The 26,794-nt window shown below is 50.6% G+C and overlaps 1 protein-coding gene and 1 non-coding gene across 3 annotated transcripts; one reads left to right on the forward strand and one right to left on the reverse strand.

Annotated features, from left to right (window-relative positions):
• On the reverse strand, window positions 1–26,794 carry LPIN3 (lipin 3). 2 transcript variants are annotated; one of them, XM_038750635.1, is made up of 20 exons: window positions 26,717–26,794; window positions 13,893–14,093; window positions 13,101–13,196; window positions 12,600–12,877; window positions 12,204–12,317; window positions 9,488–9,608; window positions 8,485–8,941; window positions 7,999–8,098; window positions 7,551–7,732; window positions 7,063–7,156; window positions 6,873–6,942; window positions 6,296–6,388; window positions 6,027–6,088; window positions 5,161–5,299; window positions 3,658–3,806; window positions 3,215–3,301; window positions 2,471–2,623; window positions 1,509–1,623; window positions 1,317–1,420; window positions 1–854 (listed from the first exon to the last, which is right to left on the reverse strand). In XM_038750635.1, exons 2-20 carry the CDS (start codon window positions 14,082–14,084, stop codon window positions 710–712), a joined length of 2,751 nt encoding a protein of 916 aa, XP_038606563.1. In that variant the 5' UTR covers window positions 14,085–14,093; window positions 26,717–26,794; the 3' UTR covers window positions 1–709. The 2 variants fall into 2 exon arrangements, with proteins under 2 accessions (XP_038606563.1, XP_038606562.1); XM_038750634.1 differs by lacking the exon at window positions 26,717–26,794 and adding an exon at window positions 18,482–18,757.
• Window positions 22,745–22,881, forward strand: LOC119931967. The gene has a single exon (XR_005452260.1). It is a non-coding gene; the product is annotated as a small nucleolar RNA SNORA7 (small nucleolar RNA).

A 26,794-nucleotide genomic window follows, 5' to 3' on the forward strand; every position in this document is an offset into this window, starting at 1 on the left:
ATAGGTGAACTAGGAATAGTTTATTAGGAGCTTTGTTTCTGGAAAAACACACACACACACACACACACACACACACGCACGCACCTGTCACAGGAAGAGCTTCTCGTTGCTGTATGGAGTCACCTTGCTCCCACCCGACCAAGGAGCAGAACAGACTGCCATAGCTCCAGTGAGGCTGGGGTCGGTCCGATGCCAGAGCAAGACTTGGCCCAGCTCACAGAGATGAATGCTAGCAAACTGTCAGAACCGGAGAGCAAGCCAGACTAGGCCAGGCCTAGGCTGGGAGTTTTCCCTCATACCCACCCTTGTCCATCCACCCCAGGCCAGACCCATGGGGCAGGAAGTGAAACATCCCACCCAGGGGAGGAGGAGCTGCTTCTCCTCAAGCCCAATGGCCACCTAAGCCGGGGAGGACCCCAACCCATCCTACGAGGGCTCCAAGCACCACCTGTAACAGGAGGCTGAGATCTGAGTAAGTATTGGGGGACCCCCTATTTGGCAAGGGAACGTACAGGATTGGCTGGTGGTTCCCAGGACCCTGACTCGCCCATTCAGTCCCTCTCCCTTGCCACAACCGGTTCAATAGCAGCCCCATTCAAGTTCCCGCTGCCCCTCCCTGAAAAATCAGGAAAGGAGACTGGGGCAGCCGCCTGCATCCTCGGGGCCAGGGTGGGGCCGGTGGGTCCCCCCTGGCCCTGCTGGAGGGGGGCTAGCCAAGGTCCTCCAAGTCAATGGCAGGCAGGGGGTCCCTCCAGAAACAGAACTGGCTGAAGTCAGGGTGGACAAGCCCCACACTGGGTCCATGAGCCACCGGCGGGAAGACGTGTTCCACCAACTCGCTGAGCCGTTCATACCTAAGGGCAGGGGGCAGGAGTCAGGAGAGCCACTCTGCAGTCCAGGAGCAGACCCTGCTGTTGGGAGTTGAGGGGGTGCCAGGTCTTACCCAAATGTTTCCAAGGAACGAACTGTCTGACCTGCTGATACTGAAGGGCCCAGAGCTTGGCGGCTGCTCCAGAAGACCCCCCCTTGCTCACTCCCTCCATCCAAGGAGCTCAGAGCACTTCTCAGGGATTCTAGGCATTGGGTCACCTCTGTGCCACATGCAGCCAGTGGCCCAGCCCACGGGAGGGAAATGGACCCAGGACACAGGGGCTGGCTCGGTGGGAACCCACAAGTTCAGACCGCCCCACGCCCCAACAACACCGTTTTTCATCTCGGGCAGGAGGCTTGCCTCTGCCTTGGCAAGTCCAGGGTTAGAAGCTCTCTCCTGGCAGCAGGCAGGTGAAGGGAAAATAGAAGAAAACGGCCTTGCTTACGTGGACTTGTGGTTCTTGGTGAGTTCCTGGATCAGTTCTCCTCGGGGATTGACAGTGAAGATCCGAGATTCAGGCAGGCCCACCTGCCGGTAGGCATAAGCATCCTGGGGGAGGGAGGCCAGAAGTTGAGGAGAGGAAGGGGCCCTTCCCAGGCTCAGCCTCGATCAGAAGGGGAGGGGGACGCAGGCTCACGTTGGGACGGTTCCCGAAGGCGGCATAGAAGGGCTGCCCCAGAGGGGAGAACAGGTTCCGGATGTCCGTCAGGCAGGCGATTTTGAACACCTCAGGCTTCCTCTCAATCACTTCCCTGTGAAGGTGGGAGAGAAAAGGTCAGTCAGGTAGGTACCAGGAGGCCACCTCTACCTCATCGACTTACATTCTCCATGACTTTTACCAGGATCTCCTGATTTATTCACTTAACCATCTTTTCATTCTTTTTTCTTAACTAAGCAACTCCGCATTTGTTTCACCCATAATAATAATAATGATGGCATTTATTAAGCGCTTACTATGTGCAAAGCACTGTTCTAAGCACTGGGGAGGTTACAAGGTGATCAGGTTGTCCCACAGGGGGCTCACAGTCTTAATCCTCATTTGACAGATGAGGGAACTGAGGCCCAGAGAAGTTAAGTGACTTGCCCAGAGTCACACAGCTGACAGTTGTCAGAGCCGGGATTAGAACTCATAACCTCTGACTAAAAAGCCCGGGCTCTTTCCACCGGGCCACGCTGCTTGTCTGCACCCATCAGATCGAAAGCTCCTTGAGGACAGAGATTGTGACTTTAGTGTACTCTCCATAGTGCTTAATACCAGGTTCTGCACTCAATAGGTATTCAATACATAGGAATCGTAGCATTCGTTTAGCACACTCTTGGGAAGTACAGAACAATAAAGTGACCCATTCCCTGCCCATGAAGAGGTTATATCCTAATGGGGGAGACAAGCATAAAACACTGTCAAAATAAATTGAGCAGGAAAAAGTGCTCTGGAAGACCGTAAGCTCATTGTGGGCAGGTACAGTGGCTACCAAATCAGTTATTTTATATTGTACTCTCCCAAGCATTTAGTACAGTGCTCTGAGCACAGTAAGTGCTCAATCTACATGTCTGATTGATCAGTGTCACCCAGAAGGCCCCAGAGGCACCGGTGGTTACCTGTGGAGGGCTGAGAAGAGGCTGCTTGGGGCAAGAAGGATGGGGCCTTTGGGGAGGCCGCAGCCCTGTTCATTCACCCACTGCAGGTAGCCCTTGGTGATATCAGCCATACCGATGGCCCGGGCTGAACAGTACAGGAACTTGTACCCATTCCTGGAGGAGAGAAAGCAGAGCCCCTCAGGCACCCTCAAATCCGCTCCCAGTTCCCGTTGGAATCTGCTTTGGATTTCTCCTCAGCCTTTTAAGGAGGGATCGCCTTCCTTTTCTCTTCCAGACACAGGGTCTTCCCTCGCCCCAGATCAAGAATCCAAATTTCCAGTGGACCTCTGACCACTGCCATCTGCTCTGCTCCTTCTGGGGAGAAAAGTAGTCCCAGGCCAGAAACCTGGTCAGGATTCTCCAGTCTGCACCTCTGGCAGGGCCAGGTGGATCCAAAGTCTGGGATGCTCAAACCCTTAAGACCAGTGCACGATTTTTCAGCTCCCACTTCACCTAAAGGTGCAGGGTATGAAATGTGCCACACCTCCTGTCCCTCGCCACCACACCCCATGATGGGAAACAGGGTTCACCAGAAAAGGGTAGGACTTGGATTTGGGATGCCAGCCTCTGCAGGGGGTGGAAAAGGCCACATGATGCTCACTCCCTTTGCCCACAGGCATTTTCTACCCAGACGCTAACTGCCGAGGCTGTTCCCAAGACCCCTGGCCCCCGCCCACCCACGGAGACCCCGCCTCCAGTACTCACAGGTGGATTTTGTTGTAGAGTTTGACGATGCCCTGATGAGTCCAGTCTTTCCCCAGGTGGGGCAAAATGTGGCCCAATGCATCCGATCTGGAAGAGAGAGACGTGAAGGCCGATAACCGAGTCCACCCTTCCAAGGGACAGCAGATCAGCTGATTTGGGGTCAATCCGCCCACCTCTCATCGATCCTTGGCCCAGATAAAATCCCGCACCATCACCACTCATGGCATGGCAATATTTCGCCCTCAGACCTTGAGGAGGGGGCAAGAAGGGGGAGCTGGCGTCCTTTCTTTTACAGGTAGGGAACCCAAAGTGCCCACCAACTTCTTGGCCAGCACATGGTGCCTCTCCCTGGGCACATGTAATAGTGGTCCACCATCCAAACCGCCTCTCTGGTGGCTGCCCGGGCCCTGAGGCCTTCAGGAAAGGGACCCCCGGCTTCTTACTTGGTGATGGTCCCATCAATGTCCGAGATGACCACCTGGTCATCCCAGTTCCATAGGTAGATGTTGGCTTCGCAGCGGCAGGTGCCCTGGTACTGGGTTGTCACGCTGAACGTCACATCGTTGGCCCCATCCCTCAGGTTCAGGCTCCGCTGGAAGACCAGAGAGGAGCGGGAGAGGATGAAGGAACCCCAGGCTCTGGCCCCAGCCTCACCCACTCCCCCAGAGCAGAGGGATGTCCACAGCTTCTGGGCCTGAATTCAGGTCCTTGCTCCTGCCAAGCCTGGGCACCGCTACCCTGCCCAGGAGGCATGACGTTCCTGCCATGCAGTCCCCAGAGGATGTCACTCATTCATTCAATTGTATTTACTGAGCACTTACGGTGTGCAGAGCACTGTACTAAGCCCTTGGAAACTACAATTCAGCAATTGAGAGACAATTCCTGCCCACACAGGGCTTACAGTCTAGAAGGGGGAAGACAGTCATAAAACAAGTAAACAGGCATCAATATAAATAAATAAAATTACAGAAATGTACACATCAAAACAAGTATACAGGCATCAATATAAATAAATAGAAATATACATATATACATAAATGCATAAGTGCTGTGTGGTGGGGGGGGGAAGAGCAAAGGGAGTGAGTTGAGGTGATGTAGACGGGAGGGGAAGCTGAGGAAAAGGGGGGCTTAGTCTGGGAAGGCCTCTTGGAGGAGGTGAGCCTTCAGTAGGGCTTTGTGGGGGGGCGGGGGGAGAGTGATCTTTTGGTGGATTTGAGGAGGGAGAGCATTCTGGGACAGAGATAGGACATGGGCCAGGGGTCGATGGTGGGACAGGTGAGATCGAAGCACGGTGAGAAGGCTTCTGTCATTGTCAATGTCATTGGCTTCTCACCACTCTCAAGGAGAAGAGTGATGCCAGCCGGCATGCCCTCCCCCTGCTGACTGCACCCTCACAATCCCCCCTCCTCACCCCTGGCACAGTCACTGTGCCCGTTTTCAGGCATGTTCCAAGAGTCTCATTCTTTCTACTCCTGCTCCCATTTGCCTCACTTTTCTCCTGCCCCTTGATCCCTCCAGTTCTTTGCTTCATGTCATGCATGTGGTGGGGTGGGTACTGCTACTGCTGTTGTTGGCCATTGTGAACTCAGGGTCATGGGCAACTCTGGGGACTCTGAGAATAGCAGCCCACCCTTCCTTCTGTTGTCAGGAGCCCAATCTTCTCACCACCTAGCATGGACTGTCTCACTAATGCCAGCTCACCCCTTATCTGTAGGGTCTCCCTCTCCCCTGGTTTCAAACAGGTCCTGAAACCCTTCACCCTAAAGGAACCAAAACCAGAACTGTTCGTCCTCAATCACGTCTCACCATCACCCAGGAGATGCCAAGCCAGGCCATCAACACCCAAGTTCTCCCTTCCACCTCTCTCTAAGCCCATCTCCCTGCCAACTTCCAACCCTGCCAACTCCATGGCCTGACTGATCATGAGGGTCCTCCCCGTCACTTACAATCTGATCTGACGAGAGCCGCAGGGACTTCTTGTACGTAGGGAAGAAAGTCTGGGATGGAACCTGGGGAGAGAGGACTTCCAGGATCACGGGACTTTCTGGGGAATCATCCTCGCTGGATGGGAGCTCGGTCTTTGGCCTGTGGAGAATTCCCCAAGGAGATTTGAATGATTCATTGAGACTTCTTCTCTCCGTGGATCCGATGGGAGCACAGGCCCAGGTTCCTCCAGAGGCCAGGGGGAAAAGGCTCAAAGGAGGACTGGAAGGGGCCTCCAAGTCCCTGACTTGGTCCCCCCTGCCGTCATGGAATACTTTACTGCAGCCTCCCCAGATTCCTTCTCCTGAGCCTCCTCACCCCCCTGCTCAGAGCCTGCCTTCAGGAAACCCTATCTGTTAACTGCAGCAAGTGAGGGAGAGCCCCTGGAGCAGGGATTTCTTAGGAATTTTTTTATGGTATTTGTTAAGCACTGTGAGATCACTGTAGGCAGGGAATGTGTCTGTTTATTGTTATATTGTATTCTCCCAAGCACTTAATACAGTGCTTTGCCCACAATAAGCGCTCAATACGATTAAATGAACACGTGCCAGGCACTGTACTAAGCACTGGGATATGTATTCAGATTGGACACAGTCACTGTCCCACATGGGAGTCATAGTCTTAATCCCCATTTTACAGATGAGGTAACAGGCACAGAAAAGTGAAGTGACTTGCCCAGGGTCACACAGCAGACAAGTGGCAGAGAGGGGATTAGAATTCAGGTCCTTCTAACTTCCAGGCCTGTGCTCTAGCCACTAGACCACACTTCTCGTTTCTCCATTTTGGCCAGAAGGAGAGGTAGTGTTGTGGCCCACGGAGGACAACTTACCCTGATGGTGTTGGCCCCTCTGCCAGTTCCTCTGCCGTGGCCTTTTCTGTCCCGGAGCTGTGCTGTGGGGGCCAGAGGGAGAACGGGGCAATCCAGGCTCAGAGTGCCACTTGCCAGCAAGGAGGGACCGGCTTCAACCCTAAATCCAATTCCAGAGCCAACTCACCGGATCCCAGGGATTGGGGTGGAAGATGGGGTCAGAGAAGTGGGAGAACAGGTGGCGAACGAGAGAGGGCAAGGCACACATTTGGACAGGGCTGCCCACTTACCTCTTCAGCCGAGAACTCTTTCCTCCTCCAGGAAAACCACCACCTGCCACTCTTCTTGGGCATCTTTTCCTTCACCAGCTTGTCCACAGTGCCCTGCAGGCAGGGTGAAGGTTGGAAGGGTTCCAGTTTGGTGGACCACCCCACCCAAACAACAGAAGCAACGTGGCTCAGTGGAAAGAGCACGGGCTTTGGAGTCAGGGGTCATGGGTTCAAATTCCAGCTCTGCCAATTGCCAGCTGTGTGACTTTGGGCAGGTCACAACTTCTCTGTGCCTCAGTTAACTCATCTGTAAAATGGGGATTATGACTACCTGTGGGACAACCTGTTCACCTTGTAACCTCCCCAGCACTTAGAACAGTGCTTTGCACAGAGTAAGCGCTTAATAAATGCCATTAAATAAAAATAAATAAATAATAATACTGGCAACTGGGGAACCGCCCCCTTCCTTCACCCCCCATCCCACAGTTTTGATCTATCCTAGGGTGACTTTCCCAGCACTCCCCACCGGACTCGTTCAAAGCAGATAGGACCCAGCTGGGAGGGAGCAGGGAGGATCAGGAACTCTTCTTCCATTTACCTTGGGAAGAGTCTTCTGAAATGCCTGCAAGGAAAGGATCATGGGAGCAGCCACGGCCCAGTTGTAATACCTGGAAAGGGAAGGCAAGTGGGGGGGATGGGGGTGGGTGGGAAGGACACTAACTAGAAGTCAGGTCTTGTGGTCCCAGTGCAAACCACTCTCTGTACCAGCCCAGTTGGGAGAGACTCACTTCTTGTAGATTTTAACCACCAAGTTGGGATCATCCAAGACACTGGGGTTGTCGGCAAGGTCCTGGTAGGAGATCATGTGCTTCATGAACTTTTCTAGAGGGAAGAGATATCGGGGGGAGCGGGGGGTGGGGGAGGGGGGGTAGGGGAGGAAGAGAGAGAGAGAGAGAGAGGGAGAAAGAAAAAAGGCAGTGACATAGATTATATTATTTCTTGATCAAGGGCCCAAAGAGACTCAATGTTGGGCGGGGGGGCTTCCTAGGCGTAATGCTGTGGATTATTTTCTTCTCACCCACCCAAATGGGCCTCCAGGCCTCCTTCCTCCCCCCAGCTCAATCCCTTCAACTTTCATCTGCCCCTACTGAAGGAGGCACTCCGGCTCCCCTCTACCCCTGACCTTGCCCGCCAGGGTCCTGCCTCCTGGTCAGAAGATCCCCAGCGTCGGTGCCCCTATGGGGAGGGGAGAAGGCCATGCCCAGTTTGAACCTACCCTGTGAAATCTCCCTTCTGTCCACAAGACCACCGCAGAGGGACAGCGTGACTGGGCCCTCTGGCTCCTGGGCAGGCTCGGCCAGGTTGTCGGTGCTACTGTCGACGAGGGCCCCGGCCTGGGATGGGATGGGCCCAGAGCTGCCAGACTCGCTGCAGGCCTTGCCAGCCAACTCTTCATCACTGAAGGAGAAAGAAGGACCAAGAGGGATGGCTCTCCTTACCCTTGTCCTCCTCTCCCTGCCATGAAGGGAAGTGGGCCATGGTAGGCCCAACAAGGGAGGCGGAAGGGCAACCGAGGCCCACCCTGGCTCAAGTGCCCGGGCTACGGCTAGGGGATGTTCTGCCAGCCATTCCCTGGCCCCAAGCCTTTCCTTGGGCCTTAGCTGGAGCCAGAGCAGGCAGCAGGAGAGGAGATGGAGCCCAGAGGTGGGCAAGAACTCCAGTACCTTTTGGGGAAGTACAGGGCTACGTCGGCCAAATCCAGGGAAGCCAAGTCATCGAGGTAGATGTCACTGGGACCCAGGTGCTGGCTTTTCTTCAGGGAACCTGAGTGGCACAGGGTAGGGGTTTGCCCAGGGCACCACCAGTTTGGGGACAGGGTGATCCCTAGGTGCCTCCCTGACAGCATCCAACCTTCAATAATAATAACAATAATCATGTTATTTATTAAGTGCTTACTATGAGCCAAACGCCGTGCTAAGTGCTGGGGTAGACGGAGGATAATCAGGTTGGACGCAGTCCCTTTCCCACATGGGGCCCACAGTCCAAGGGGAGAGGGGGGAGCCTGTGAGACAGGTTCCCCAGAGAGTCCCCGTCCCTCTGTGGTAGGGGAATCCCAGGAGTCTCAATCCTGTGGCTGGAGGCCTGGCTAGGCCAGACACTGTGGTTTCCCAGCAGCCCACTTACCCTACCCAGATCTTTGCCATTCTCACCATTCCTCCCTCTGCTCCCCACTCTCTGCCCAATGGATCCCGAGCTTTCCGGGGCCCGTGGGCTCTCGATGGCAGTGGTGGCTACTTCCGAGGCCTGAGGGGGCACTGACTCCTGGGCTGGCTCTGCCCCCTCTGCGTCACGATCCTCACCACCCTTCACTGTCCCCACTGCTCCTGGGCACGACATCTGCCCTTCTTCCATCCTGGGTTGAGGGGCCCCCACAAGGACTGCCTCAGGCTCCTCCTCTTCCAGATCGGCCCCCTTCCCCTTCTGGGAGGCGGGCACGGATTTAGACAGAGGACTTGGGCAGGGGCTCTGGGAGTCCAGGGGGGCCACGTCAGAGCCCAAGATAGCCAGGACAGGGACCATGTGGCCAGACTCTCCCAGAGAGGTGAGGTACGCTGTCGTACTGCTACTGGAGAACCTGGGCAGCTCTGCTCGCTCCGATTTCGCCACCTAAAAGACAAGCCAACAGGAGAGGGTGGGGAATCATCCCACCAGGAGACAGGATTATCCCAGCAGAAGTCCTGAGATCCCATCCTCCCAGGGCCTCCAGATGATCTCTTTTCCATCTTAAACAGCTGAGAGAAGAACGTGAACATTGAGGGTCCCACAGAAGGGGCCGCCCCCTTAACCCTGATTGCTGATTTTTCTTCGTTAGGTGCTTACCATGTGACAGGCACTGTTCTAAGCACTGGGGTAGGTACAAGCTAATGAGGTTGGACACAGTCCTTGTTCCATACGGGGCTCACAGCCTTAATCCCCATTTTACAGATGAAGGAACTGAGGCACAGAGAAGTGAAGTAACTTGCCCAAGGTCACACACGATCAGATGTTCTCCCAGCAGGGAATCCCTCATCAAAAGGTGGTTGGAACCTTCAAGATGCATCTGCCCACTGAGACTCAGCTCCCCGCTCATTGTCCTGCTGTGATTGACAACTGGGAAGACCCGAGCTGCGCCTGGGAGCTGTGGGGGCACCGGGATTCCCATTCCCCTCTCACCTGGGGAAGTCTCCCCCAAGACCACTGCATGTGAGACTCGGCTCCTGGCGGGGAGGGCTCGGGAGACTTGATCTCCAGCTCCGAGTCGCTCTTTGGGGTGGAGGGATAATCTGGTGAAAGGCTGAAGAGAACGAGGGAGAGGGAGGGAGAAGAAAGGTGAGGGAGGGAGGCACAGAGAAGACGCAGAGATCCATTTTGATCCCACATCCAGGGCTTATCCAAGAGTCACTGGACTCCTCGTTGGATTCCCTTCTCAGACACCCGTGGTGACCTCTTACTTCAAATTAAAATTCCCACTTTTAGGGCTGAGGGCAAATAGAGGGGATATTTTCATTTCTTGTCTTCATTTCACACTGCTCCACTCCCACGTTCCTTGCTCTGCTCAAGCCAACCTGATTTCAGTCCCACCACAAGGCTGCATTTCCTTCAGCCCACAGCACCCTAAAATGTCCTCCCCTCCTCATCACTAAATCCCTCCCTTTTCCCCCCTTCAACCTCCTGCTGAAGTCCCCCTCCTCTCCATGCCTTCCCAGATTAATCCCACTCGATTCCATTCACTACACATGCCTATCTCTGTGTTCGCCCGTAGAACATGTTTTATTGTTGTATTGTACTGTCCCAAGCACTTAGTACAGCGCTCTGCACACAGTAAGCGCTCAATAAATATGACCAAATGAATCAATGAATGAATCTGCAGGCAGTGATTCTGGGGCAGTGCCAAAGTCTCACCAACCCAAGATTCTGTGTCCAGCCTGGGCCCCAGACTCTATGTGGAGGAATGACCCTGCTACCTCCACCCCTACAGCGAAGGACACATCTTCTAACACTCCAACTAAATACCATCTTGGACAGTCCAAAAATCTAGCCGAACCCTTCGAATGGTTCTAACTTTGCCCTTTACCGTCTCTACTTTTTCCTCCCTCCAGTAATTTATTCAAATGGTTCTTAAATCTACTGATTTTGTCTGCCTCCATTGCTTCCTAAGGAAACACGTTCCATATGCCTACCCCCATTGTAAACTGATGATAAAATAGCCACTCTCCTTAGCTCTTCAACTGTGAGCCTGTGAAAAATGACAATACCATCTACATTCCGTTGTGGGGTAGGGATTGTCTCTATTTGTTGCCGAACTGTACTTTCCAAGCGCTTAGTACAGTGCTCTGCACACAGCTCAATAAATACAATCGAATGAACAATAATAATTCCATGTAAGTGCTTACTATGTGCCAAGCACTGCGCTGGATGGATACATGATACCTGATTGTACACAATCCCTGTTCTAAATGGGTCTCCCAGCCTAAGAGGGAAAAAGAGAATAGGTACTCAATCCCTGTGTTACAGATGAGGGAACTGGGGCACAGAAAGCAACTTGCCCTACGTCACACAGCAGGCAAGTGGCAGAGTGGGATTAGAACTCAGATCTCCTGACTCTTAACCCTGTATTCTTTCCACCAGGCCATGCTCCTTCTCTGGACATCCTTCTCACATCTACCCCAGCCCTTATCACAGTGCTCTGGCTCACACTAAGTGCTTGATAATGGTGGCATTTGCTAAATGCTTACTATGTGCCAAGCGCTGTACTAAGAACCAGTTTAGAGACAAGGTAATCAGGCCAGACAGTCCTTATCCCACATGGGGCTCACAGTCTAACTAGTCTTCTAGACTGTAAGTGCCTTTACACTCTCCCAAGCACTTAGTACAGTGCTCTGCACATGGAAAGTGCTCAATAAATACCACTGATTGACAGATAGTAGGGAGGTAGATCATTTCACCCCTGACATTTAACAGATGAGGAAACGGAGGCCCAGAGAAGTTAAGCAACTCGTCCAAGGTCATGGCAGAGCCAGAATTAGGACCCAGATCCCCTCACTCCCAAGCCTGGGCTCTTTCCACTAGGCCACATTATTAATAGCAGGGAAGTGTTCCAAAAAGTTGGGCAGAACTGAGGGAAATTGTAAAGGGCGATGGAGACTTGGGGCAGACCTCTACAGCCTCTTCTTCGCCTGGGCCTTGCTATGGCTTTATGGTGGGAACATCAACATTCTAGAAGTAGCACATGAAGGGACACGCAGAGCCGGGCCTTGTGGCCGGTCACATCACTGGAAAGTCATCTCCTAGTCAATCACAGGCGGGAACAAGTTGTACCTTTCGTGTGCTTTCATGGTGCATTTTGGTGCATGGTGTTTTCATGGTGCTGATGAGGAAAAAGCACCCATCTCTCTGAATAGGAGGTGATTGCAACATCTTTTCTTTCTTTTATGGCACTAAGCACTTTACTACGTCAGAAAGAATGCTGAGGATCCATAAGGTGCAACTTGTTCCACTTGTGATTGGCTAGGAAATGACCTTCAGGTGATGTGATGGGTTGACGTGAGGGAATGCAGATTTTGTCCATTTCTGCCCCTCCTGTCTTCAGTTTGTACGTGGGTGTTTCTCTCCCACTTTTAGGTTGAAAGTTACTTGATGGCAGGGGCTAGATTTCCTCCTTTCTCTGCCATTCCACCCGACAATGCTCCACAGATACTGCTCATTCCCAGGATGCTCTTCATTAATTAATTCATCCATCCTCCAGTCTCCAAGTTCCTCACCTCCAGGGGCAGCCCAGCCCTTAGCATACCAGCTTTCCCGCAGAATGCTTACAGAATATTGTTGACTCATTCCCTGTTCACCTCATCCCCATTCCCTCCCAAAGGGAACCTGATGCTGGCACCCTCACCTGTGCTGGAGGCCCCACTCGCCATCAGAGGAGGGGTAGATGTCCTTGGGCTGGAAGACGGTCGCGTCCTCAGACTGCAGGTTGGTAAACGAGTAATACACGGAAACAGAGTCCCTGGGAGAGAGGCGGAAGGAGGCCAGTGTGGTGACCTTGGCCAGGGCCAGGAGGAGGGGAAGGAGAAAGTTCCCTGGAGTTGGTACAGTGAAAGGCCAGACACCACTGCAGCCCTACCCCTGTCTCTTGGGGGCAGGAAGGGGCCCTCGGTGATTCATGACGCTGACCCCCTTTGCTGATTCCTGGCTGGGATGATCAGACCACACTTGATCCATGGAGACAGGAGGAGGGGTCCCGAATTCCGGTCCCTCCCATCCCTGCCCAACCCCCAGGCTGACGTACGAGCTCGGCGCCAGCTTCTGTGTCTCCTCCAGCGAGGGCTCACTCTCCAGAGACTCAGGTTCGTCAGAGCTCGAGTCCGGCACCAAGGCCTCCTCCTTCCGCTTGGCCTTCTTCCGGCGACGCCTCTTCTTGCGCGTGGGGGTGTCTGAGCTGGCCACCCCTGGCTCCCCTAGCCAGCTGGCCTGCGAGGCCCCGGAGCCCAGGGGCGGGTTCGGCAGGAGTCCCAAGGGGTGCTCCCGAGGGATGGGGGAGGTGCACAGGCGGGATGGGACTCTCTCCTGGGGCAGTAGAGATCCATTCTCAGAGTGGGGAATCAGATGGGGGAAAGGAGTCACCTTGCCCCTTTCCGGCCTTGGCCTGGGAGCTTCCCTCCCCCTTTTCACTCACGGAGCCCCAGACTTCCAAGGGGGCCCACTGAGCACGATCCACCAGCCCAGGGGATGGAGACGGCATCGTCACTCGGTCTCTGCCTGTCGTCTGGGGGCGGGGGGACACACTCACCTCCTCACCCCCCAGCTCCTGGACAAAAAAGGCCTCCCCATTGTCTCCCAGCTTCATGTGCAGCCCCACTGGCTCTCCGTTGATCTCGATGTCAACCTGAGGGACAAAAACCTCCCTGAGCAGGCATGCCACACATTGCCAAGAGAGAGTCCCTGCTTCCTCACCCTTCTCCTCCTTTCCCTTCTCTTACCATCAGCCCAGGGCTATGCTGCCTCTGGGTTTTCCTTTTTTAAAATAATAGTATTTGATAATAATAATGATAATAATAACTGTGGTATTTGTTAAGCACTTACTATGTGCCAGGCACCGTACTAAGCACTGGGATGATTGGGTTGGACACAGACCCAGTCCCACATGGGGTTCACAGTCTTACTCCCCATTTGTTAAGTGCTTATATATGCCAGGCACTATACTAAGTGCCGAGATACAAGCTAGCTAGGTTGGACACAGTCCCCATCCCACATGGGGCTCAGGTCTTAACCGCTATTTCACATATGAGGTAACTGAGGTGCAGAGAAGTGAAGTGTCTTGCCTGAGGTCACCCAGCAGACAAGTGGTGGAACTGAGATTAGAACCCAGGTCCTGACTTCCAGTCCTGTGCTCTATAGTTCACTCTCCTCTCCCTAGGCCCCACCCCAGTGGGCAGAGCAAACCCCATTGACCGACCATGTGTTCCAACCCTGGATCCTGAGGTCTGGCCACTCATCTGTCGCACGGTGGGTCAGGAGGACCAGCCCCACACCAGGAAGATTTCGGAGAGAGGGAGAGGGGGCCGGACCCCACGGGACCTACCACCTTCTCGCGGGAGCGCAGGACGCCGAGCTTGCCGAAGCGCACGTGGAAGGGGGAGCACTGGAAGGAGCCATCCGGCTGCCTCACCACCAGCACGTCGATGCATCCAGTCAGCGTGGCCGGGTTCAGGCCCCGGTACAGCTCCTTCACCGTCACAAACACCGTCTCCGCTAGCTGGCCCACATAGTTCATGGTCTGGGACTGTCAAAGAGAGAAGCAGTATTGAGTCACGTGGCCAAACAGGTTCTCGCCCTCATTGACACCCTCTTCCGCGCCGGCGTCCTCCCATGGGGGAGAGAGAAAAAAAATGGGAAATCAATGAGGGCAAGAGGGCTGGGAGACAGCCCAGAACCACAGGATTGGCCCTCAGAGGCTCTCACTGGCCTTGGAAAGTGGCACCAGGGAAATTCAGGCCGGCTGCCTCTCCCCTCGCTCCAGGTATAATGCCATATTGTGTGACAGAAGAAAAAACCACTTTGGTTTTGATGGTCATTAATAATCGTCATCAATAATTCCTGTATTTGTTCAGTGCTTACTATGTGCTAGGCACTGTACTAAGCGTTTGGGTGGATACGAGCAAAATCAGGTTGGATTCATTCATTCATTGATTCATTTAATCGTACTTAATGAGCACTTACTGTGTGCAGAGCACTGTACTAAGCACTTGGGAAGTACAAGTTGGCAACATATAGAGACGGTCCCTACCCAACAGCAGGCTCACAGTCTAGAAAGTTGGATACAGATCCTGTCCTACATGGGGCTCACAGTGTTCATCCCCACTTTATGAATGAGGTAAGTAAGGTCCAGAGAATAATAATAATGGTATTTGTTAAGTGCTTATCATGTGCCAAGCACTGTTCTAAGCACTGGGGTAGATACAAGGTAATCAGGTTGCCTCACAGTCTCAATCCCTGTTTTACAGATGAGGTACTGAGACAGAGAAGTTAAGTGACTTGCCCAAGGTCACCCAGCAGACAAGTGGTAGAGCCGGGATTAGAACCCAGGTCCTTCTGGCTCCCAGACTCGTGTTCTATCCATTAGACCACGCTGCTTCTCGGCAACATAGGTCCAAACCCCCCTCAAATGCTGTTATTTGGTGCACACAAACCAAGGGTCCTCATATCAGCGCTTAGAACAGTGCTTCGCACATAGTAAGCGCTTAACAAATACCATCATTATTATTATTATTTATGTGGTTCTTAAATAGCCGGAGGATAGGGGTGGCAAAGACAAAGAGGCTGCCCTGGTGGTTACCCTGGCAGATACCCCACTGACCTTTGGCGCTACAGCAAAGCCTAGAAACTCAGCTGAGGTCTCTGGGTCTGGTACGTAAAATTCTTGTGGGTATTTTACTCCTGCCCATTGACTCACTTGTTGCACAGTAAGCTCGTTGTGGGCAGGGCAACTACCTACCAATTCTGTTATATTGTACTCACCCAAGCGCTTAGTACAGTGCTCTGCACTTAGTAAGCATTCAGTAAATACCACTGATTAAATATGATTGATCGCAATCAGCGGGGTCATGCCTGGGAGCAAAGAGAGAGGCACTATGCAATCGAAAGCAAATCTGTAGATTGTAAGCTCCTTGTGGGCAAGGACCACGTCTCCCAAGCTCTTACTACTGTGCTCAATAAATACCTTGGATGGATTGCAATCAATTCCTTCATGGTCTTTATGTCTTTGTGATTGAACTGGAGCTCATCCACTGTTTCAGATGCCGAGAAGCAGCATGGCCTCATGGAAACAGCCTGGGCGTCAGAAGACCTGGGTTCTAATCCTGGCTCTACCAGTTGCCTGCTGTGTGATGGGCAAATCACTAAACTTCTCTGTGCTTCAGTTTCCTCATCTGTAAAATGGGAGTGAAATACCTGTTCTCTCTCCGACTCACACTGTGAGTCCAATATAGAACAGGGACTGTGTCCGACCTGATCTACTTGTATCTGCCCCAGCACTTAGTACAGTGCTTGGCACATAGTAAGTGCCTAGCAAATACTACCACTATTATTATTATTATTATTATTATGTGTGAGACTGTCATTTCACTTTCCGTCCCTCGATATCTATTTAACCAGAAAAATCTGGATGCACTTTGTGTTGTAAGATAGAGGAATTTTGTGCAAAATTCATGAGCGTTAATAGCTTTGTTTAAATGCTGACATACCAGATTAGAAATATTCATGAGGTACATAATAAACCACGTGTCAACAGCAAACACAAATGCCTACAGCACAGCCTAAGAGAACGAGAACAGGATGGAGTCAGAAGGCCTGGGTTCTAATCTATGCTCTGCCACATCTGCTGTGTGGCCTTGGAAAGCTCCCTTAACATCTCTGTGCCTCAATTTCCCCATCTGCAAAGTGGGGCCTGAATATTTTGTTCTCTCTCTCCCCCTTAGAATGAGAATCCCACACGGGACAGGAGCAGTATGGTATCTACTTCAATGCTTAGTACACTGCTTCGCACATAGTAAACACCTAAACGCCAAAGTTACTATTATACAGTCAAATAAAATAATGCAGCTTCCATCCATGCACATATTTATCCAAGCAGCATGGCCCAAAGGAAAGAGCACAAGCTTGAGAGTCAGAGGCCATGGGTTCAAATCCCAGCTCTGCCAATTGTCAGCAGTGTGACTTTGGTCAAGTCACTTAACTTCTCTGTGCCTCGGTTACCTCATCTGTAAAATGGGGATAAAGACTGAGCCCCCCACGTGGGACAATCTGATCACCTTGTATTCTCCCCAGCACTTAGAACAGTGTTTTGCACATAGTAAGCACTTAAATGCCATCATCATCAAAAAAATATAGATACAGAGGGAGAGTCAGAGAAACCGAAAGATAGAAAGAGATTTGATTCTCTCCCTCCATGTTAAAGTGAGTGAAAAATCTCTGGGATCTCACCTCCAAATGTCCATTTTGACCTAAGTTTCAACTTCTTAACCTCACCCAACCTCACTCAAGTACTTGTTCTTTCATTCAATCATATTTATTGAGTGCTTACTATGTGCAGACCACTGCACTAAGCACTTACCTGTTCTTACACCCTCTTCAAAACATAGGCAAGCTGAATTCTGATACATTTATCTGTTATTTACATTTTTTTTAAGATTTTTACAATTGCTCCCTAGCTGTAAGAAATTACCTCAAGATGCAAATACAAGAGAAACCAGATAATTAAAATACATCCAGAAAAGCAATAACCAGAATATTAAAATCTGCCCACTTAAAACGATGCCTCTTGAACCTTAGGGACCTAGGGTAAACTCTTAAATTAACGGCACAAAGGGGATCCTAGATTTGTGTTCGTTAATTTGAAATTTTTAATATTTCTCCCCCGAAAAAAAGATGCTTTAATGATTGCAGGAGATAGGGCAAAACCTTCTTACATTCACCTCGTGCCTGAACAAATGCCAAAATGATAACCCCTTCATTTTTAAGAATGTTCTAAAACACATGCTCATCCGAGTTATTAACTTGAGTCGATGTACGCATTCAAACGTCAGGTTGTTCTCAGTCACCTGGTCGAAACCTGGCTGAGTCGCTTTCTCCTTTCAATCATTACTTCTTGACTACTCTTTTGGTATAACCCAGGCCACACATTTCTGCTCCTCTAGAGCCAACCTCCTCGCTGTCCCTCGCTTTCATTTCTTCTGCCGTCTACACCTTACTTACACCCTTCTTCCTGTGTGGAACTCCCTCCCGCTACATCTCCAACAAGACCCGTACCCCCTTCATCTTCAAAGCCCTACTAACATCACATCTCTTTCAGAAAGCTTCCCTGACTAAAGTCTCATCCCCTGCCAGCCCTATATTCCTTCCTTTCTGTGTCACCTAGGTACGCATACCTAATTGCCTAATCAGTGGTATTTAGTGAGTGCTTACTGTGCGCAGAGCACTGTACTAAGCACTTGGTAGAGTACAACACTGCCTAAGCACCTAGATGCTCATCCCCTACCCCGGGCTGCTTCCCCTACAGGTAGTTTTATTTTAGATTCTTTGTTACCCACTAGATTGGAAGCCCCTTGAGAGTAGGGCTGTGTCTACTTTATTGTACTCTCCCAAGTGTTCATACAGCGCTCTGCACCCCATAAGTGGTTGATAACCACTGCTGATCAATTCGGAATCCAGTTAGTTAAAGGGCACTTGGGAACATAAATCCCATCGAAGCAGCTGCGAGGTTGGGAGACTGAGCTCCCTGAAGCCGCTGTGGACTAGAGCTTTAAATAGTGGTGTTTGTTAAGCGCTTACTATGTGCCAGGCACTGTACTAAGCTCTGGGGTGGATAAAAGTAAATCGGGTTGGACACAGTCCCTGTCCCACATGAGACTTGGTCTCAATCTCCATTTTACAGATGAGATACTGAAACACAGAGAAGTGAAGTGACTTGCCCAGGGTCACACAGCAGACAGGTGGAGGAGCCTGGATTAGAACGCTTGACCTTCTGATTCCCAGGCCTGTGCTCTACCCACTATACCATGCTGCTTCTCCTACCTTCCTTCCAAGGAGCAGGTGAGGGGCCTCAGACCAGAGACAGACAGACCCGGCCTGAAGGCAGACTTCTTGCTCCAACAATTCAGACCCAAACCTTACCCAGATGGACGGGGGCAGGTAGATAGCATCAGCTGCTTGCTTTCCCCCTGTCCTGCAGGCCTGGAGGCTACAGTGGCTTCTCCAGGGGTCTTCCTGGGGGGACAGAGTCATCCCCCTTCGGCTCTCGGACATCCCATGAGTTGCTCAGAGGAGGTGAGTCCAATTAAGCCACACCGCGTCACTCCCAGGGGACCCCTCTGCAGGGCTCCTTGTGACAGGAACCAGTCCAGCCCTGAGCCCTGGATGGCTTTGCTCCACTCGACTCCTCTTTGCTTCCGGGGAGAAGGCACGGGTCCAGAGAAAAGCCCCGTGGAGAGGGCTGGAAATTTCAGTGCCTGTCGGCTCTGAGCCCAGCTAGAAATGGTCACTGTCACGGGACAGGCCCCGGGCAGTGGGAGCCTGCTGAGTCAAGCTTTCTCTCGGGCTGCATAATTAGGCAGCAGGAAGACAACCCCACAGCTGAATAATAATAATATTGTGGTATCTGTTAAGCGCTTAAAGTGTGATAAGCACTGTACTGGGATAGATACAAGCAAATCGGGCTGGGCATAGTCCCTGTCCCATGTGGGGTTCTGTGAAAACACAATGGTCAAAGCCCTGCAGTTGTCCCCCTTTCTCGCTGCCCTTCCCCTCTGCCCTAGGCTTGCTTGACCACTCTGGGTGTATCCGATGATTTGATCTTCTAAAGCCAAGAAACTACTCCCTTGAGTTAATCAAGACTCCAGGCCCTGCTTAGCAGTAGTATCAGATCAGAAGCAGCATGGCTTAATGGAAAGAGCACGGGCTTTGGAGTCAGAAGCCATGGGTTCAAATCTCAGCTCTGCCAATTATCAGCTGTGTGATTTTGGGCAAGTCACTTCTCTGTGCCTCAGTTACCTCATCTGTAAAATGGGGATGAAGACTGAGCCCCCGGTGGGACAACCTGATCACCCTGTAACCTCCCCAGTGCTTAGAACAGTGCTTTGCACATAGTAAGCACTTAATAAATGCTATCATCATTATTATTATTATCACCTAGAACAATGCAGGTCCAGGGCTGAACAGAAAACACCCGAGGGATGTGCTGCTTTCTATCCTCAGGTATTTCTCTTATTGCATTCTTCTGATGATTATGAATGCAGTAATAATAATGGCATTTGTTAAGTGCTTACTATGTGCAAAGCACTGTTCTAAGCACAGTACCAACGTTATATAAAGGCACTGTGCATTGCTTGAAGTTGAGCTGGCTTTGACTAGCAGGGGACGCTCCACCACTCAACCACCTCTTCCTAATAGTGCTGGAAGAAACACTAGTAGCGTTAAACTTGTCTCTGACGTACCCTTTTAAACACAACACAGAGTTCATGAAGTTTTTCTTCCACAGTTCACAGTCTTAATCCCCATTTTACAGAGGAGGGAACTAGGGCCCACAGAATAATAGTAATAACAATAATTGTGGTATTTGTTAAGTGCTCACTGTGGGCAAGGCATTGCATTTTTTTTATATTAATATCTGTCTCACTCCCAGCTCCCTCCAGACTATAAGCTCGTTGTGGGCAGGGAATGTGTCTGTTTTATTGTACTCTCCCAAGTGCTTAGTACAGTGCTGTAAACAAAGCAAGCACTCAATTAATATGATTGAATGAATGAAATCGGGTTGGACACAGTCCCTTTCCCACATAAGGCTCACAGTCTTAGTTCTCATTTTACAGATGAAGGAACTGAGGCCCGGAGAATAAAAAAGCATAATCATTGTGGTATTTGTTAAGTGCTTACTATGTACCAGACACTGTACTAAACACACTGGGGTTGATAGAGGATAATCAGGTCAGACACAGTCCCTGTCCCACATGGGGCTCACAGTCTTAGTCCCCTTTTTATAAATGAGGGAACTGAGGCCCAGAGAAGTCAAGTGACTTGCCCAAGTTCACACAGCAGACAGGTGGTGGAGCCGGGATCAGAATCAGTTCCTTCTGACCCCCAGGCTCATTTTTTATCCACTAGGCCAGGCTGTTTCTCATTGTCTGAAAATAATGCAGAAACAAATTAGCCAGTCTTTACCTTTGATTTATTCAGTCCCTACTGAGTGTCAGACCTAAGTGGTTGGGAGAGTAATCCATCAACCAGGAGCAAAAAGAACAGGCCCCAGAATCAGAGGACCCGAATTCTGATCTCCGCTTTGCCAGAGGTCTGGTTGTGTGACCCTGGGCAAATTACTCAACTTCCCTGTGCTTCAATTTCCTCCTCTGTAAAACAGGCATTCACTGCCCTTTCTTCCCCCTACTTAGACTGTGAGCTCCATGTGGAATAGGGACTGTGTCAAATCCAATCTGTATCTACTCCAATGCTTAAAATAGTACTTGACACATACTAAGTGCTGAAATGCAATGATGATGATAACAAAATAGTGTTTACTAAGCACCTATTGCATGCAGAGCGAAGCATGCCCCAGTGGAAAGAGCACGGGCCTAGAAGCTAGAGGCCCTGGGTTCCAATGCCGGCTCCACTTGTCTGTTGTGTGACCCTGAGCAAGTCGCTTCGATTCTCAGTGCCTCAGTTCCCTCACCTGTAAAATAGGGATTAAGACTGTGAGCCCTTTGAGGGACAGAGACTGTGCAAATCCAATTAACTCCTTTCTACCCGAGTGCTTAGTAGTTGGCACATAGTGCTTAAACACCATAATAATAATAATAAAAACAACAAAAATGATAATAAGCACTTGGGAGAGACAATAAAGCACAGTACATTAGAGTAGGGAGTGTGCAACACGTGCACGCACGCACTCACACACACCCTCAGTCTTTGTGGCACCTGATCAAAGTTTTCAGCTGCCTGGGTACGTGACAAATCTGGCCTACTGCCACCAGTCAAATCTCCTCCCTCACTCTCAAAATCCAGCAGCCTTACTCAAATGCTACTTCAGAGGTTGGAGGAAGGAAGGAGAGGCGGAGTCAGGGTGGTCTCGCAATTTCCCAACACCACTGACTGCCAGGGTGATGGCGGGTTTTCCAGAGAGACCTGAGTCCCCATTTCACAGATGAGGGAAACTAGGGCAGGAAACGCCTGAAGGACTTATAAGACGTCACTGAAGCCAAAGGCGCTGGCCACCTGCTGAGCAAGATAGTCCAGTGTACAGCTTGGGAAATTCAGAGATCCAGGGGAAAATGTCTGTGGGCTTCAGGCTGGTGACGGCAATGGGGGTCTTTTTTAAGTGCTTACTATGTCCCAAACACTGTGCCAAACTCTGGGGAAGAGCCAAGATAATCCAACTGGACACAGACCGATCCACCCCACACACTTCACTCTCCTAATGCTAACCTTTTCACTGTCCCTCGATCATTTCTCACTGCAGATCTCTTGCCCAAGTCCTGCCTCTCCCTCTTCATATCCAACAGACAATCACTCTCCCCGCCTTCAAAGCCTTAATGAAGGTACATCTCCTCCAAGAGGCCTTCCCTGAATAAGCCCGCCTTTCCTCTTCTCCCACTCCCTTCTGCTTTGCCCTGGCTTGCTGCCTTTATTCATCCCCTCCTCGTAGCCCCATAACACTCACGTACATACCTGTAATTTATTTATATTACTATCCGTTTCCCCCTCTAGAGTGCAAGCTCATTGTGGGCAGGGAATGTGTCTATTGATTGTTATTTTGCACTCTCCCAAGTGCTTAGTATAGGGCTTTGGACACAGTAAGCACTCAAATATGAATGAACAAATGATGCACACAGTCTAAGTGAATGGAGGATGGGCACTTTGCCCCCATTTAGCAGATAAGGAAACTGAGGATCCCAGAAGTTAAGTGACTTGCTCAGGGTCACACAGAGAGTTAAGTGGCAGAGCTGGAATGAGGACTAGGAAGTCCTGGGCTCCTTCCAGTTGGCAAGACTGCCTTCTGCAGGACACTCCCAGCTGAGCCGCACTGTAGGAGAAGCAACAAAGCTATTAAAACTTCATTAATCACCATTACATGGCTTCTCAGGAGGGCCAATTTGATCCCCAACTGAGTACTGAAGGCCTGCATTTATTTCTAGGCCCAACTTCCCTCCCAGTGACCTTCTTGCCACCACCTCTGGGCCTCAGTTATCCCATCTGTAAAAATGGGAATGGCGACACTGCCATCTAATGCAGGAGAACTGTGAGAGTATCCTTGTGTTATCGGCAAGTTCCTTGAGGATGGGGATCATGTCTACGAGCTCTGTTGTATTGTGCTCTGTGCTCTCCTAAATGCTTATTGTACTGCTCTGTACACAGTGAGATCTCAAAAAATATCATCGACTATGGAGTGTGTGCCTCTCAGGGTCGCACCTGGAGAGTTTCCAGTACTCTACCAGTCTCGACTATGGGAGGGAGAGTGAAGCGGAGGCATATCTATTCCATTCCTAGCTTGGCAGTGGCTAGCGAGTGGAAGGCAATCTGCTACCAATCAAAACTCACCCATGCTGGGCAGCAGCAGCCGGGGAGAGGGTTGAGGGTGGAGATTCAGGTTTACTATGCGGAAGGAGGCAATGGTAAACCACTTTCGTATTTTTACCAAGAAAACTCTATGGATCCACTACCAGAATGATTGTAGATGGAGGTAGGACGTTCTGGGACAGATGTGTCCATGATGTCACTATGGGTCAGCCACGACTTGACAGCATAAGACAACAACAGATGGAGTATATGAGAAGGTTAAGATAGACAACCATCTTGACAAACAGTAAATGGAGAAAGCACAGGCCCGGGAGTCAGAAGGACCTGGGAAAGATCCTGGCTCCACTACTTGTGTGCTGTGTCACCTTGGGGAAGTCACTTCACTGGGCCTCAGTAACATCATCTGTAAAATAGGGGTTAGGACTGAGGCCCAGGTGGGACAAGGGCTGTGTCTGATCTGCTTACCTTGTATCTACTGTGCTTAGTACAGTGCCTGGCACATAGTAAGCACTTAAATACCATAAGTCCTCCTCTAGGATGTAAGCTCGTTGTGGGCAGGGAATGGGTTCATTTATTGTTATACAGTAATAACAGTAATAATGATGGCATTTGTTAAGCGCTTACTATGTGCAAAGCACTGTTCTAAGCACTGGGGGGGATACAAGGTAATCAGGTTGTCCCACATGGGACTCACAGTCTTCATCCCCATTTTACAGATGAGGGAACTGAGACTCAGGGAAGTGAAGTGACTTACCCAAGATCACTTGGAAGACAAGGGGTGGAGCCGGGATTAGAACCCAGGTCCTTCCGCTCCAGGCCTTTCGGCACAGCTTACCCAGCCAACCCTTCCAGGCTCCTCTCCCTCACTCAGGCCTCCCTAACCTAATTTAGGTGAAATCCACCTCTCCCCATGGCAAAGACTGAAATGTAGGGACAGTGCTAAATAGTCTTATTTTATCCAAAACGTGACATCCGGAAACCAGACTCTTCACTCGAGTGTTAGATTTCTTCTACAGAAAGCAGTGGTATTCTGGGTTTATTTTGTGCAGAGCAACATATTAAGTGCTTGGGAGAGTACAACAGACTTAGTAGGCACAATTCCTGCCCTTAAGGAGCTTACAGTCTAGTGGGAGAGCCAGACAGGAAAATAAGTGAGGGCAAGAAACTGAATGTGGCCCCCCTACATAGTCCCCCTTCAGTTCCAGGACTTTCTTGTCTTATGCGGTTGAGTCATCGCCAACCCAAAGCGATGCCATGGACGCATCTCTCCCAGCATGCCCCACCTCCAATCATTGGGGTAGTGTATCCATGGAGTTTTCTTGGTTTAAATACAGTAGTGTTTAGGCACACCAACACCTTGACTTCCCAGCTATTAAGGGATTGAACTATTTGGAGAAGGGAGACCTCCCCCACCCCCATCCCTTTACATTAACCATGCAAAGCGCAGCTTTATCAATACCTGTCCTCCATCCCACCCCAAGAATCCCCAAGAACTGGGACCAGCTGAGACAAGTGAGGCAGCAAAGGAAGAGGGGTTGTAGTGAGTGCTGGTAAACAGCAGAGGCTTTTTTTTTTTTAAAAAAAGTATATGTTAAGCTCTTACTATGTGCCGGGCACTATACAAAGCCCTGGGTTAGATATGAGATAATCAGGTTGAGCCCCATCCCTGTCCCACATGGAGCTCACAGTCTTCATCCCCATTTTACAGGTGAAGTAACTGAGGCACAGAGAAGTGACTTGCCCAAGGTTACACAACAGACAATTGGCAGAGTTGGAATTAGAACACAGGTCATTCTGGCTTCCAGACCCATGCTCTATCCACTAGGCCATGCTGCTTCCCAAGGGTCGAATAAAGAGGCGCCACCTCAACGAATAAATTGTCTGCCATTTCCAAAGGTTTCAGATCCTAATTCAGGAGACACTATTTCCCTGGGTAATGTCACCCACCTCACCAAGATCCCAGAACCTACTGAAGCTAAGAACAAGGACAAAGGATCCTGTTTGCCGTTCCCTATCTTAGTGCTTTGCATTCTGACCCATAATTTGCTTCCAGGTTGGGCAACAGGAATAAAATAGGGCATAAAACTGGGTAGAACAAGCCCACTGTTCAGCAGTCTACTCCCGGCTCGGCCACATCTGTTGTGTTACCTTGGGCAAGTCACTTAATTTCTCTACGCCTCGGTTACCTCATCTGTAAACTGGGGATTTAGACCATGAGCTCCCCTGGGACGTAGATTGGGTCCAACCCGAATAGCCTGTATCTACACGTGCGCTTAATACAATGCCTGGAACCCAGTAAGCACTTACACACCATTAAAGAGAAAATAGCTTCAGTTGGCTCGTGCTTCCTGCTCCTGACACAGCTGAACTGCCGGTTTGGTTCAACACCTGACTTGGCTTTCATGGGCTGATTCACCTCCTGGTATTATTATTTTAATAAGCTCTTGTGTGAATTTTCAATACACTCCCCAGTCATTCCTGAGTAAATGTCCTCAATGCCCCTAAGAGGTGATTGGTACAATTTCAGGAAACTGAGGCACAAATGGAGTCTGAGGCCCTTATTAAAGTCCAAACAGAATTAATGGGGAACTGCCCAGGGGACCTATGTACAAAGCTCCTAAGTGTGAGATCGCATCCTGACTTTTATCTGAAGCCAAACGGTCCCTTACCTTCAATGTCTGTAACCAGGGCCAGTGGGAGGTGACTTTTTTTTCTGCCTAGGATGGGAGTAGCGTAGCATAGTGTTCATAGCTCAGGACTGGGAGTTAGAAGGACCTGGGTTCTATTCCCAGCTCTGCTACTTGTCTGCTGTATGACCCTGGGCAAGTCACTTCTCTGTGCCTCAATTCACTCGTTTGGAAAATGGGGATTAAGATTGTGAGCTGTATGTGGGACAGGGACTGTGTCCAACCTGATGATCTCGTATCTACCCCAGAGCTTAGAACAGTGCCTGGCACATAGTAAGTGGCTAATAAATGCCATTAAAAAACCACACACAAACAAACAAAAAAAAAAAATCAAGGCCAGAGGAGCAGAGAGCCACAGCTACTCAAAAAGCAGCCCTTATTCAGCATTTCCCATCCTCAGTTTTCTGCTCCATCCACAGGCCTGCTGCCAAACAGAGATAAGAGCCACCGGAGATGGAGAATGAGATCTCTTTCTCCATGATGACCCTGACACTGACCACATGGGTAACAATAACAATGATTATGGTACTTGTTAAGCACTTACTATGTACCAAGCACTATTCTAAATGCTAGGGTAGATACAAGTTAGATTAGACACAGTCTCTGTCCCACATGGGGCTCACACTTTTAATCCCCATTTTACAGATGAGATAACTGTGGTCCAGAGAAATGAAGTGAGTTGCCCAGGGTCATACAGCAGACAAGGTGCCTCGACATCACCTCTCTTCTCATGACATCTGCCTTCCAAGTCACTTGGGCCTGGGCCCCTCCAGACCTGAGGTCTAAACCCAACACCCCATCTCCTCTCCCTAGTAAATGCAAACGATCATTATCCTCCCAAGGCTCTCCCAGGGCAGCCAAAGCAGCAGACATCTCCTCTCCCTAGTAAATACAAACGATCATTATCCTCCCAAGGCTCTCTCAGGGCAGCCAAAGCATCAGAGAGGTTAAAGAATCCTTCAGGGTCAGGGTGGCACCTTATGAAAATCTCTACAACCTCCCTCCGGGCCAGATCGCTTCTCAGACACGTATAAAGCCCCCTCCAAAATTTCTGTGCCCCTAGATCTGGGTGAGGGCACAAAGGAAATTGATTCGTTGTCCCCTTTCCCACCCCTGGCAGCAACCCAAAGTCAAAGAGCCACACAAGGGGCATTCTCACCTTTCTGTCACCACCAGCTTGGCTTCAGACACCCAGTCCTGGACTTTAGAACAGGGTCGGATGTAGGCAGAAACTCAC

The sequence above is a fragment of the Tachyglossus aculeatus genome, chromosome 8, assembly GCF_015852505.1.
Source record: "Tachyglossus aculeatus isolate mTacAcu1 chromosome 8, mTacAcu1.pri, whole genome shotgun sequence".
NCBI lineage: Eukaryota > Metazoa > Chordata > Mammalia > Monotremata > Tachyglossidae > Tachyglossus > Tachyglossus aculeatus.

Excerpts from the sequence above, each read along its gene's own strand:
- LPIN3 (XM_038750634.1), bottom strand. The coding sequence starts at position 18,613 with ATGTCCGAGAGCCGAAGGGGGATGACTCTGTCCCCCCAGGAAGACCCC. Across the intron at positions 3,302-3,657 it reads ATTGATGGGACCATCACCAA|ATCGGATGCATTGGGCCACA; the intron begins GTAAGAAGCCGG and ends TCTCTCTTCCAG. Across the intron at positions 1,421-1,508 it reads CCTTCGGGAACCGTCCCAAC|GATGCTTATGCCTACCGGCA; the intron begins GTGAGCCTGCGT and ends TCCCTCCCCCAG.